We start from the raw sequence: 14,645 nt of genomic DNA on the forward strand, positions 1-14,645 counted from the left end.
GTACTAAAGGACAAAAATTGAACTATTATAGAAAATCTAAGTTAGAGAAATAACACTAAGAGCAACAGCAGTGAAATTTACAGGTGTGTATTTTAACAACCAAAGCGAGAAATGAACAAAGGAGAAAGGAAGGAAAGACAACGTGATAACACATAACAGAAGTACATTACACCTAGAACATTAACGGCCGAGCTTGGCCGCACTAAACACGACACGTTACTTGAACAATTTCAACCCAATTATACTATCTTTCTGTACACACAAATTAGGCTTATACAGACGCTGATAGATAGCTTCCAAAACTAATAACCACAGCTAATCCACCATCCAAGCCCATAATTGAAAGACCAAGACGATCAACAGCCAACTACAACAGAAGCTACGCACTCAGCGGACAAGGGCGAAATGAGGGACGTGATAGCGGCGTGACGGCCGAGTTGAGTTCAATGGATCCGGCCAGGCGGGATGGACGAGACAGAGAGAGTACAGAGGAAGCGGAGGATGGAACGGACGGCGGAGGGAGCAGTGAGTCGGAGAGCAGTGATGGGAGTGATGGTGAGAGTGCCGGTGAGAGTGTTAGTGTTGTGCGTAGGTTTCGTGGTAGCAAGTCTTCAGTGTACAATCATCTGCTAGCTAGTCCTGATTGTTGCAATTCGTATTCCGACTCTTCGTTCACTGTATTGTGCCGTGGTAGTCATGGTTATGGACAACAGTTAAAAGTTTTGGAAGCTATCTATCAGCGTCTGTATAAGCCTAATTTGTGTTTACAGAAAGATAGTATAATTGGGTTGAAATTGTTCAAGTAACGCGTCGTGTTTAGTGCGGCCAAGCTCGGCCGTTAATGTTCTAGGTGTAATGTACTGCTGTTATGTGTTATCACGTTGTCTTTCCTTCCTTTATCCTTTGTTCATTTCTCGCTTTGGTTGTTAAAATTCACACTTGTAAATTTCACTGCTGTTGCTCTTAGTGTTATTTCTCTAACTTAGATTTTCTATAATAGTTCAATTTTTGTTTCAGTGTCCTTTAGTCCAACGACGATTCCTGATGAGTGTTGTACGAAAACTTGTTTGAATTCATATTTTTCCCTACACCATTTCTTCATATTTTCATCGTTTTATTGCACATCGTCTCCAACGTTTTTACATTGCATGAGTAAAGTACACAAATGTCGGTTCAGCTAGTTCTTTTTTTATATTTAATACTGGCTCATTAACCGAGTTAAAAATTTACATGCCTGATGAGCCGTCACTAACAACACGGTGAAACGTACGTCGTGTGGAACTACTGTTAGTGTAGTGAACTCGTCCACAATAGTGTCATCCATGAGGTGTACCGTTAAATAACGGCGTTTGGTTTTGTACAATTCATTTTCGCAAAGCTCCCCCTCCTTTATCTCTGATATTGCTGACCCACCAAAGTTGGGCGGTGTATTCCATTTCTGCTTTGAAATGTAGTGACACCGCATTGTCATGTTATTAACTGGTCTCTGCAACACTCGGCATTATTTGTTGGCGTAGGACTTAGCTTGTGCACGTTCTCGTTGGGCTCACTTTCCTACGTAACCATTAACTTTCCAAGTTGGAAGGCCGTTGGTTTGCGCACTGGAGGTGCATTAGAGCTAGGACTCAGGTCGCTGAGTGGCCCAGTAGATTGTTAGTTTTTGTGCCCTATTATCGCACTTTCTGACCGATTATCATCTTGCTACAGTCGTGGATAATTGCGGCATAACTCGTTCTGATGTATTTTCTTCTCTTTTTTATATTTATTACTGGCTCAGTATCCGAGTTAAAATAATTGTAAATGACCAAATGTTGCAGTCATCGACCTTCTCTCTGGCGGTGCTAAACCGATCGCACGTCATCTTAGCTATGGTCGCTATGGCAACGAATATCATACAATTGGCGAGTGTGGCTTTTCGCACAGAAGCCAGAGATGTGCCATTCGCCCCGATATCTAACTATCTTTCATCTGAACCATACTTAATCAGTAGATTCTACGTCAATACAACCACACCTCATGAGCTGACTATATACCACCCGATCCACAGGAGATCCCCAACGCACGCAGCATAACATTAATTTTTGAAAAGTTTGAACAATCTATGGCCCTGATCCAGATTGGCGTAAACACACCTGCAGATTTTTGGTAACAACAACGACGACGACGACGACGACGACAACAGGCGTGTTTCTGAGATGTTCAGCGTGGTGAAACGAACAAATAACTGCTGGCCAGAGGCGAGAAAGGTCTGCCCAGATCCTAGAAATCACAGTTGCCACCATGTTGTGTTTCTCCTGCAAGCCATGCAGGACTCCATTCCATGACAAGACAAGGACTTATGTATTTGCATCGATCATGCGCATACTATATCCAGATGAAAGAGAGAGAGACAGACAGACAGAGGAACAGGAAGAGAAAGAGAGACAGAGGAACAGAGAGAGAGAGAGAGAGAGAGAGAGAGACAGACAGACAGACAGACAGACAGACAGACAGACAGACAGACAGACAGACAGACAGACAGACAGACAGACAGACAGACAGACAGACAGACAGACAGACAGACAGACAGACAGACAGACAGACAGACAGACAGACAGACAGACAGACAGACAGACAGACAGACAGACAGACAGACAGACAGACAGACAGACAGACAGACAGACAGACAGACAGACAGACAGACAGACAGACAGACAGACAGACAGACAGACAGACAGACAGACAGACAGACAGACAGACAGACAGACAGACAGACAGACAGACAGACAGACAGACAGACAGACAGACAGACAGACAGACAGACAGACAGACAGACAGACAGACAGACAGACAGACAGACAGACAGACAGACAGACAGACAGACAGACAGACAGACAGACAGACAGACAGACAGACAGACAGACAGACAGACAGACAGACAGACAGACAGACAGACAGACAGACAGACAGACAGACAGACAGACAGACAGACAGACAGACAGACAGACAGACAGACAGACAGACAGACAGACAGACAGACAGACAGACAGACAGACAGACAGACAGACAGACAGACAGACAGACAGACAGACAGACAGACAGACAGACAGACAGACAGACAGACAGACAGACAGACAGACAGACAGACAGACTGAGAGAGAGAGCAAGAGAGAGAGAGAGGGAGAGAGAGAAAGAGAGAGAGAGAGAGCGATAAAGAGAGAAACAGAAAGAGCAAGAGAGGGAGAAAGGGATAGAAAAAGAGAGACAGAGTGACAAAGAAAATGCTGTGACGAACTACAGGCTCTCTAAAGAAAACATATTATTTTCAATTGCCACACAGAGATTAACCTTTTTTCATTAACTCTAAGGGTCTCACATGATACTGTGTCTGAACCCGTTGGTCTTATTATTCTTTTATTGCACGATGGCGTGACGCCAATAACAACGATTGATAAGTGCGATAGAACTGGTACTAGCCAGAAACAGCTAGATTGAAATTAACCGGGGAGCCAAGAAGCGATGGATCATGAAAAACAAGCGGGGGCAATAACGTTAGCAGGGATGATGGAGATAGTTTAAAAGTACACGTTCGAGATATCAGAAACCAGGAGGATGCGCGGAGCAGGAACAGGTACTGCTAAAAAAAAGACTGGATGCATTGTTTCGAGAAGAATTTCTACGAGGCTGCGTTGTGATGTCGATAGCGAGTGAGTTGTAGAGGGTGAGGGCACTGTTGATGTGGGAATCTCGGTGCCTGTTTGTGTTTTAGAGTCATCAGTGCGAACCCTTTACTTACCAGTTTGCCATCAGACTTGCTGGCAAACGTGCCGAAACTGACTCACCTGTGAGTACAGATATACATATCAAACCCCAATTCCTTTGTTGTTCATTTTCTTCAATAGCTTTCATGTTCTTCTTATCGTGTATGCAAGTACACACACATGCACAACCATATTATAGAGATTTTCACGCAAAAGTGATCGTCAATGATCACACGATCGCTTTTGTGTGAACCTCTGAGAAATACAACACTAACGAGTAATTAAAGCAATATTATTTATAACGAGTGTCTCCTTCCCTGGGAGACGACCAATCAGAGACGTCGATACACCCGATTACACAATTTTAGCCACAGACATGAATTGCATCCCAAACATATAACACACCGCTGAAATTTAAAGATGTTATTAGCCTCACCTGTTCCGGATTCCTTCCTAGCACGGCATTTTCTGCAACCATTGCGTTGACTCAATGCGCATCCAGTCATAAAGCGGCTAGCGCAATTAGGTCAGCAGGCTGTATAAGCAAATTGCCTAGTTTCACGAACTCAAAAAATACAGAACATACTGAACTTATTCAAGTAGTTGAACTACGACCTCGGTTTAAGTCCGGAGCGCATGTTCTGAGGAGAGTGACATAACGGTAGTGTGCATATGTAGCGAGCCCCAAGGCGATAATGTTATCGGCAGGCGGACAAGAGAAGCAAGAGGAATATGCATGAATCTTGAAGAATGTTCAGGAACAGGGAACAGCCATTAGAAGATGCTATAGGCGGTTTCATGCAAGACGTATAATTATTATAATTTCGCTCCTTACAGACGTGTCAACAAAGAAGTGCGCGAGCATGAAAACAATTACTAATAATATTAGTAATTGTGTGCGGAGGAAGTCCACATGTGTGACAAGTACAATGTACAAGATTAATTTAGGTGACAGTTCCTTCCTGACACAAAGCGCGATGGTCAAACGCTATAATATCACACTGCATGATAGTTGTAATTGGGAGGTAAGTACCGAGCATCTAAATGGTGTGGTCATGGTGCATGTACTACACTGGGTTCACGTGCTAACAGTCAATGGCGGATCTTGTTCCTTGACCTCTGCTCGTTCATACTTGTATACTAACACAACCTCCATACATCATCCCAGATGTTACTATCCACCCGAGCTTGATGATGCTCCTCTAAGTTTCTGTAATGATTTAATTAGTATTATTTTTTTAGAAAGGGTTTGCTCCCCACACTGGAGCTCGCGCTATTCCGCCGACTTTACTTGACACTTGCCTGACTCACGACTGCCATCCAGAGCACACGAGAAGTCCATCGAACCTTCGACTCGGCCAACCTGCCAGAAAGCACCACTCCCTGCTCAATACACAGTGTTTCGGGGAATTCACCTCTCATCAGTTGAGCTTGAGTAGGCTGAGGAAGATTGTGCCTAAAGACCACCACTTATATAGTGCTCTCCAGGCACAAACATCACCAGGGATAGGCCTCGGCGTGTAATGCTAGCTTTGTAACTGGCATTACGAGCATCGTTTTGAGAACTAACAATGCTCCAGCATTGTACCCGGATTTGGAGCCAAAACAAGCATTAGCGCCCAAAAGTGTCATTTCCTCACTTCATGAGTGTGCATTACTGAATAAAACAGGAGCTCTACAATGTAACGTACACACTGTACTTTGTACCAGCGGCTTTTGGCAGTTTTGCTTAAACCTTAGCCTGCGACTTCGCAACATGCGTCTCTTGTTGCGAATCTTAGTGGCAGCTGCTAGGTATAGACGTACCACGTTGATGCCATCATGGGAAACGGAAAGAAACCTTGTCTTTCCTATTCATAGAGTCATGCAGTGCTAGCTTGCACCATGAGTACATCAAATGGAAATGTGTTGGAAGTCTCTGATTCTTCGGAGGAAGAGAGTGAGGAAGATGAGCACGAGACAGAGGAGGATAATAAGGAAGACGAGAACGAGGCAGAGGTGGAGAATGAGCCCGGTGAGGCATGCACACGACTGCCCAAAGCAAAAGGAGCAAGCATATCGAGGGTTAGATCACTTATATTGTACTTTTTCATACCACACAATATACTAAATTTCCAAAATAGCATTCCGTATGCACCCTCAAAGTACTTTGAAGACTGTCGACGTAGGGTTCTGATTTACTGGTATTCACTGCTAGTTCATGATAGCAACTTCAGTTCCACATCATTTTGAAATAGCATCACCAATATAATCTACTTTCAAAGTACTAGGTACTTCCAATAGCAGTATTCCGTGCAGTGTGACTTACATTATGACACAATGCCATATGAGTGGTTCACATTGCCTTTTAAACTAGCATTACAAGTCCAAATTAGTATTCTAACGAGCATTATATGACCGAATAACTAGCAATGCTAAAAGCATTTTGAGCTGAAATAACTAGCATCACCCGCCGAGGCCTAACCAGGGATACAAACCTACAGAGACGCTCCATTTCCAGCGCGACAAACACCTCGTGAACACCAGATAGCAGCGTGAGTCAGTGTCGCTCCTGGACGGTGAGACCAGACGTTTAGGAACCTCCGTCATTCGCAACGCTGTCAACTCCAAAACCAACTAGTCGCAAGCCCGCGCTGGGCACAACAGTACGAAGTAGTGGTTGCGACTTCGGCGTTGATTTGTAAGAATAGGGTTTGCTCCCCACACTGGAGCTCGCGCTATTCCGCCGACTTTACTTGACACTTGCCTGACTCACGACTGCCATCCAGAGCACACGAGAAGTCCATCGAACCTTCGACTCGGCAAACCTGCAAGAAAGCACCACTCCCTGCTCAATACGCAGTGTTTCGGGGAATTCACCCCTCATCAGTTGAGCTTGAGTAGGCTGAGGAAGATTGTGCCTAAGGAGCACCACTTATATAGTGCTCTCCAGGCACAAACATCACCAGGGATACAAACTTACAGAGACGCTCCATTTCCAGCGCGACAAACGAGCTCAAATGTGGGGAGCAAACCCTTTCTTACAAATCATCGCCGAAGTCGCAACCACTACTTCGTATTATTTTTTTACTTCGAAGTAAGATTTTCAAACGAAACACAGAAGCCACAATACTTTTCTCACCATTGCTATACAAAGTCGGTGAATTGCTAATACAAGCCGCAGCAAACCGGTGCTTATAATCTAAATTTTGTAGAAAATCAGAGCAATTACGAAGAAGAGTACAAGTGGAGAACGCCTGTATAACTCAACCATCAATACTCGTACTTGTGCAGAAAGTAACATGGAACAACAGTTGGCTAGGGGACTGAAACACCAAGCAGTCACCAATTTCGCACGAACGTTTTCTGAAAATATAGTTCAGGTTTCATCTTAGAAATATACACCGCGTGGAGGTGATATTGCTAGTTAGAGGACGGGTTTATCCACAACACCACTAGTGTAAGACCACTAAGTAAGAACCAAAGCAAAAAGACAGCCAAATTTCGGAAAGAAGTAGAACAGTCAATTGAAATGTAACATTGAACGCACAAGCTGGCCTACCTGCACGCAAAGGTGAAGACACGCCTCTCCCTGAACTGATATTGCTAGCTGCCAAGATAAAGCACACACTGTGTTTGATTGCAGTAAACCGAATAGAATAATGTCGTGCTCAGCACCGCTTCGTTGTAGATTGTTCATCCAATAGAGGATTGTTGTCTGGTTTTATTCTCATCATTTGGCAGCGTACTGGGTGACAACTGGCTACTGACGATTCCGCCGGATTTGCTTCGCAGTGTTCCACTTCTTACCCTTCTGTAAGTAAGCATTTACCGGTAGATCGCTACTTGCCATGTCATTGAGTGTAAGGTCATTTGAGTGTGTTCAGAAGAGGAATTGTATAGCGGAATGCGCTTCAGGATAATCTGATTACCTTGTGTGAGTGCCTTCAGCTCTCGAGACCATTGAATAGCTCAATACCATTCTTTTCTTAAACTTTTTCTAGAATAAGGGTATACAGTAGAGGCTAAAACTAATAGCGCCACTGGCAAAGGCAGCATTCCTTCGGCACATCATATTCCAGGAAACCACCATAAGTATACAGTAGTGGCACACCTTCATGTGTGCCAAATAACTGCCAATTTTGCTTATTCGTGTTCCACTAGGGTTGCGTTCACACACACACACACACATTCACACACAAACACACACACGCACACACACACGCACACACACACACTCTTCTCTCTCTATACTTATATCTTTCCACCTCTTTCACTTTCTCACTCACCAATCTCTCTCTCTCTTTCTCTCTCACTTTTTCTCTCTCTTTCTATTGTTTGATTTTGTTTGAAGTTTAAGGTGACATTGCAAACCAAGTGAGTCTCTATCTTTCTTCCCCCAGTATCTCTCTCACACACATACTCTCTTTCTCTCACTCTCACTCTCTCGCTCTCGCTCTATATCTCTTACTTTCTCTTTCTCTCTGTCTCTGTCTGTCTCTCTCTCTCTTTATCTCCATGTCTCTGGTTTTACTCTTTTTCTCTCTCTCTTTTTCTCTATCTCTTTCTGTCTCTTTCTCTGTCACACAGACACACAGATACAGACACACACACAGACACAGACACACACATACACACACTCTCTCTCGTCGTCTCTGTCTCTCTTTCTCTCTCTCTCTCTCTCTCTCTCTCTCTCTCTCTCTCTCTCTCTCTCTCCCAGTCATTTCTCTCGCCCCCCCCCACCCCCCTTGGTGCTTGTTGTATACGCAGATATCGAGAGCCTTTGCCAGGGGAGACCACCGCACCTCACCAGCGCAGCTCATGTGGGGTCTACCAACCCACTGCTATTTGTTTGTTTTGTCTTTGTTTTGTTTCCCCTTCTTCCGTGTATGGGCACTGTGATAAATCATGTAAAAAATTAAAACACCGGGGAACCGTGTGCCGCTACAGCGTCTCCATCGTGGTTTTCATATTTTCAGACGTAATTCGTGATACGTTACGAATCTATAAGTCACGCTAGAACGTCCACTGACACCACCAGATATTTGACAATCATATCCTGCGATGACATTGCACGACACTGACCAACGGTACTGACGTACTACAACTACGGTAATTGCCAATCAGCTCACGTCTTGGATGTGCACTACACTGCTACTTGTGTGAGAGAGTGAGAGAGAGAGAGAGAGAGGATAGGTGCGGAATGCTGTTGGAAGGTTCTAAGTTATCATGGTTATACTGTAGTAGTAACGTAGGAGAGGGAAGGTGTTTTCAACGAAGACAGTTGTTGAAAAGGTAGAAATGGTTAAAATAATACTTCAATGTATAGGAAGATGAAATGATACAAGGATCAGTGCGAACAACGAGAGGTGAGAACAGAAGCTGATAATGAAAAAAAGTTGAAATCACAAGCAAAGAAATTAACACCTACAAGAAGATGCCATATCCAACACTGAAACCTACAGATCTAAATTTAAAAACAACTTTAAAATGAACAAATTCTTCTTTTCTAAAAAAGAAATTCCACGGGTTCGCGCACTGGTAAGGTCAAGATCAAGGAGTCGTACAACTCTCTGGTCTAGAACCACCTTTTCTTTCCTTTCCTTTCCTTTTTTCTTCTTCTTTTCTAATTGTCCGTGAACTCCAACGCAGCCGCTTACACATTTAAACTTCACTTCTCAACTCCAAAACGGTCTCAAATAAAATTTAGATTTATATTACACCAAATGTGCGGGCCTGGCATCAGGGTAATGAATGACAAAATATCCATTGCAAAGATACTAATTGAACTACATGTACATGTATATGAAGACAACAACTATTGACACTGAGAACGTTAAAATATTGGTGTGAATATGTTAGTTGAAGAATAGGAAAGAGGTAAGTGTAGGTGGTGTATGTCTCAGCGGTAAGGTGTGTTTGTGTTGCAAGGAGGGAAGGGGTTCAATAGAATCTCAGTGGACAGATGTGAAGACAGAGTGAAACAATGTCTACCTATTGCTACGGCCCCCACCCCCCCCCCCCCTCCCACAACACAAACGCACCTTACCGCTGATACAGAAACCACCTACACTTACCTCTTTCCTATTCTTCGCCTATGTAGAAGTGTCCACCTCTCCACATTGCGTTGCACTCTTAGCCTATAATCGCCTCACTATAGCGAGGATGGTCGCTCTTGGGTAGATGTTCCATATCCTCCAGACAGCTATTCGCTCAGTGGTAGCTGATAGCCAAGAAGGGCAGATAAAGGAGTGAGTATATTTATAGGGCAAAATTGGCGCAACTGTGCACTTTCTGCATAGAAAAGTGGCATACCGAAAGACTTTGAAGGTGGGCCAAGAGCGCATTGCGGAGAGTGGGCTGAGGCCTTCATAAACGAATATAATGAAAAACCACGCGAGACCAGTTTTACAGGCAGTACACGTTTCCAACGCTCGGCCTTCGCTGTCGAGAATGCTCCAGAAAGGTAAGGTGGGTATTTCAATGGCGACTTTAAAAACAATACCCGTACACGTTAATGCGCATAAAAGAGAGCCTAAGGGCCCGTGCACACTACATAGAAAATCCCATTTTTGTTGCGTTCCTGTAAAAGTTACCATGCAAACGGTCTGCTTTTCGCGGGAAACCTAAAATGTTGCGCAAACGTATTCAGCAAACTCTGGACGGGTATACAAAGGCGCGTTTTTGTTTTATTTGCATTTCTGGACTGTAGTTTGCTTTGCACCTTCCGTGAGGCTTCTTGTCGTCAGCTCTTTCTTTCCTTTCGATTTGTTCCTTGTTTTGAGTAGTTGCACGTTGTTTGTTTCCTTCTGTCGCGTTGAAGCTAGTTTGAGAAGTTGAAGTTCAGCATGCCGAAAGTTGTCTTCAATGATGAGATGGAGGGGAAGTTGATCGAGCTGTGGGCATACTATCAGCGGGTGAAAAGTGGAACAATGAAGAAGAGGTCACAGAAGGAGAAAGAGATCGCTGAAGACCTCAATCTCTATGCTAGGAGTGTTGGCCTGGACATGGCATACGATGGGAAGATGGTCCACAATAAAATCGATAATTTGAAGGCCAAGTCCAAAGAGCTGTACCGAAAATTTCGAAAAACTACATCGACTGGCAGCCCAGCACCTGGACCAGACGATGCCATCGACCTTGAGGGGGCCTATGCTGGGTGGGCCAATTTTAAGAAATGGCACAAGCTTTTCAAGGACGTGCCTGGGTTTGGGCCCTTGACCAGCATCTCATCGCTCTCTGTTGCTGCCGCAAGTTCCAGCAGCTCGGTCAGCAGCAGATCTCCAAGTCCAATCGTTGACTTGGAGAGTTCAACTGGTCTTGTAGAAACTGCCAACGCCGCTGCAAGCTTGGGAACTGCAACACCCCATGACCGGCACAGAAGTTCCCCTTCATCTTCTGCAGCTGTGAGCATCCCCGCGACCCCATCTAGCACCGGGCAGGCTTCACAGCCAACGACACCTCGTGTCAGTCGTCCACCACTTCGTCTAACTGGCGACGACAGCGATGACGATTTTGTTGGCGATGTTGTAACCGCGACTGACAGCGAACAGCTCGCCACAACGCCTGCCACCCCAACGTATCAGCCAGGGCAGCACAGAAACAAGCGTCGTCCACATGACGATACTCCCGAACCATTAGAGGGTGACGAACCTGGTGCTGCAGCAGCTGTGGGCGGAAGAAAGAAAAAAAGGAGAGCCGCACCAGGTCACACGGACGCAACTCTCACGACCATCGAAGATGTCGGTATGAAGATGGTGGAGAAGCTGACCACTTCTCAGGCCAACCTCCAGGCCAACCAGCAGACATTTGTGTCTGGCATGCTCCAGCAGCAACGGGAACACACGCAGATGCTCGTGCAGAGCCAGATGACATTTTTGAAGCAGCTATTTGATAGTGACAAATAATACTTCGCATCTCCCTCTCTTTCTCTCTCTATTTCTCTATCTCTCTCTCTTTCTCTCTCTCTCTCTATCTATCTCTGTATCTCTCTCTCTCTCTCTCTCTCTCTCTCTTTCTTTCTGTCTCTCTCTCTCTATCTATCTATCTCTGTATCTCTCTCTGTATGTCTGTATCTCTCTCTCTCTGTATCTCTCTCTCTCTCTCTCTCTCTCTCTGTCTCTCTCTCTCTCTCTCTCTCTATCCCTCTCTCTGTATCTCTCTCTCTCTCTCTGTATCTCTCTCTCTGTATCTCTCTCTCTCTCTCTCTCTCTCTCTATCTATCTATCTATCTCTGTATCTCTCTCTCTGTCTCTCTCTCTTGTCTCTGTCTCTCTCTCTGTGTCTGTCTGTCTGTCTGTCTCTCTCTCTCTCTCTCTCTCTCTATGGCTTTGCTTCCTGGCTGTACATCTGCTGTCTGTCTGTACATTCAATATTCAGCTGTTGAGCCCCTCACAGCTCATGCATACCAATATTTCAGTGGCAGTGACCACAAAACAAAGATGTCCAACTGTGCGAAGCCAGCGATGAAGAGCGAATGTTTGCGTGTGGTGTCTCGTATGGATCCATGCCTGTGTAGTTTCGTTCGAACTACTGTGTAATCACGATGTACCAAATAGACTGTCATCATAAATAAAATTAATGATCTTCAACAAAACTACAAGGGTGAAAGACATACAGCACATCAAGAGATAACAAACTTTCATCCGACTACATGTATCATTATAGTTTTCCATTCTACCCGCAGCATGATTCAGACTGTTCTGCACAATGACACGGCAAAGCTGTTTTCAAGGTACGTGAATAGCACGTGACGTCAGACCACCATCTTCTTCCAAAGTACTATTGTCCAATCAGTATAATAAAAAATAGCACCCCAAATTGCTATATACACAATTTAGAAAAAGGGAGTCATAAACATAATATAGCGCTGCACTTGCACCAACAAATTTAATTGATAAACAAAAGTGAATGAATAGCCCAAGAAACCACAACAAACAAAATAACTAAGAACATCACAGTGAATGCACAAAGGTTGCCAACGCATTCCGCATGTCTTCTCCGGATGATGAATGCATCTCAAGCAGTGGCGTTGGTGCATAGTTCCGGTAGCACGGCAAGTGGCCAAGATGACGTCGCTCAATGATGTTGTGGAGTGCGCAACAAATTAGACCTGCCTTGCTCACAAACTGTGGATCATTGGAGTTGGTCTCATGCACCAAGTTGAACCTCTCCTTCAGCCGGCCAAACGCACATTCAACAACACGCCTAGTTCGAATCTGCGTGTAGTTGAAGCTTTCTGCAGCGGGAGTGAGGTTGTCTCCAGCGATGATTTTCATCAGAACTGGACTCAATGCAAAGGCACTGTCTCCAACCACAAACGGCCTCACTGTCTTGCCATTGCATTGCCACGTCGCAAAGTTTCCCCATTCTCCAGCAATCAGCTTGGCCTTCAGGGCACTGCCATTGAATACAGCGGCATCACCAACACTTCCAGGTGCGCCAATATCCACAAATGTGAACAGGCCTCTGGAGTCCACACATGCCAGGAGAAGAATAGCCGAATGCTGCTTATAGCACCAATACGAATCTCCGTAATCTTCTGGTTTCACCATGCGGATAAATGTGCCGTCAACAGCACCACAGCATAGGGGCAACGTGCTCATTTCTTCGAAACGTCTCATTGTGCGCTGCAGTTGCTCACCGACTGGAAATACTATGCTGTCTGCAGTCAGTGGCGCAACCAAAGACTCAACCAACTCATGCACAATGGCCCTGGCAGTAGTCGTTCCTACGTGAAACAGTGCACCAATCTCTGAGAACGTTTCACCCTGGCCGAGGTAGTACAATAGAATAGCCAGGCGCTTGCCAGGGGAGATGGTTCGTCTCAGATGCGTTGTTTGCTTCACGATCAGGTGGCGATACCTCTGGAGAAGAAATCTAAATGTTTTCTGCTCCATGCGAAAATTCGCAATCCACGCAGTCCTCCACCAGTCGATAGATTGAAGTTTGGCACGCTCCCATGTCCCCAAAACCTCCTTCTCCCAAAATCCACAAGGCGTTCCAAACTCGTTCTCAGGGTGAGCTGTCCACAAGTTGCGACCAATTCTGTATTTGACGGTACCATTCCGCAACAGCATGCTGAACATCGTCGTGACCATGAAATTTGAGCAACTGTGATCAGTCATCTTGAAAATATCAAGAACAGGACCGCCATCAGACGAATTCACTAGCTTCTGCAGGTCCTGCAACATCATGGCGGCAACAATTTTACGTCGTCGCTTTCTCCTTGCCGGAGTCAACCTGAGGTCCATGGGCATGGCTCCAACACGAAAGATGCAGAACGAAATAGAAGAAGAACACACAGCATGCACTCGTTCTGAGAGCAAAAATTTTCATCCCAACTGCACTACATTTTCTTGTTGAATTTCTCGCCACCACAAGGCTACCATGGCAATGAATACGTAAAAAGCAGATCACCTGCTAGTGTGCAACTGCACTTGATCAGGCTGGCGCATACGCAACGTATGCTCAAGTTAGTTGCGTTTTACATGTACGTAGTGTGTAAGGGGCCTAAGCAAACGAACGGATATGCTTCTGAATACATGTTCCCAATGTTTTTGTTGTTAATGCCTTGTTGCGCAGACGACTGGAACACAGTCCACGGATAACTATTCCTCCAAGATTTCTGGACAATGTTCCCCTTTTGGAGTACCTGTAAGGGGCAGGAATCGGGAAACAGGCTAAGTTTACGTGGCCTTTTGATGTGCTCATCGCAATACCTGATTAATGATATGATTGGATGTTGAACAGTTTCATTACATGATTTTTTTCATTCTCATGGATGCCAAGGGTAAAAGTGAATCCTGGGGCCCCACCATCCGGTGAATGACCATTTTCGTACTTTTAAACAGGGCTGCAGGTTTAGGGCCTCGCATTACAGAATGCCCTTCCCCAGTATGCTATTATCGATAACTGGAAGAGGGT

The 14,645-nt window shown here is 45.0% G+C and overlaps 1 protein-coding gene across 1 annotated transcript in view; it reads left to right on the plus strand.

Annotated features, from left to right (window-relative positions):
* LOC135827854 (slit homolog 1 protein-like) overlaps positions 1-14,645 on the plus strand; it is a 48,620-nt gene that overhangs the window by 19,195 nt on the left and 14,780 nt on the right. Inside the window, exons 5-7 of the mRNA XM_065340285.1 lie at positions 3,749-3,823; positions 7,464-7,535; positions 14,304-14,375. Coding sequence (XP_065196357.1) covers positions 3,749-3,823; positions 7,464-7,535; positions 14,304-14,375 — 219 coding nt within the window. The remainder of the gene's footprint in view (positions 1-3,748; positions 3,824-7,463; positions 7,536-14,303; positions 14,376-14,645) is intronic.

Source organism: Sycon ciliatum, chromosome 12 (genome assembly GCF_964019385.1).
Source record: "Sycon ciliatum chromosome 12, ocSycCili1.1, whole genome shotgun sequence".
NCBI lineage: Eukaryota > Metazoa > Porifera > Calcarea > Leucosolenida > Sycettidae > Sycon > Sycon ciliatum.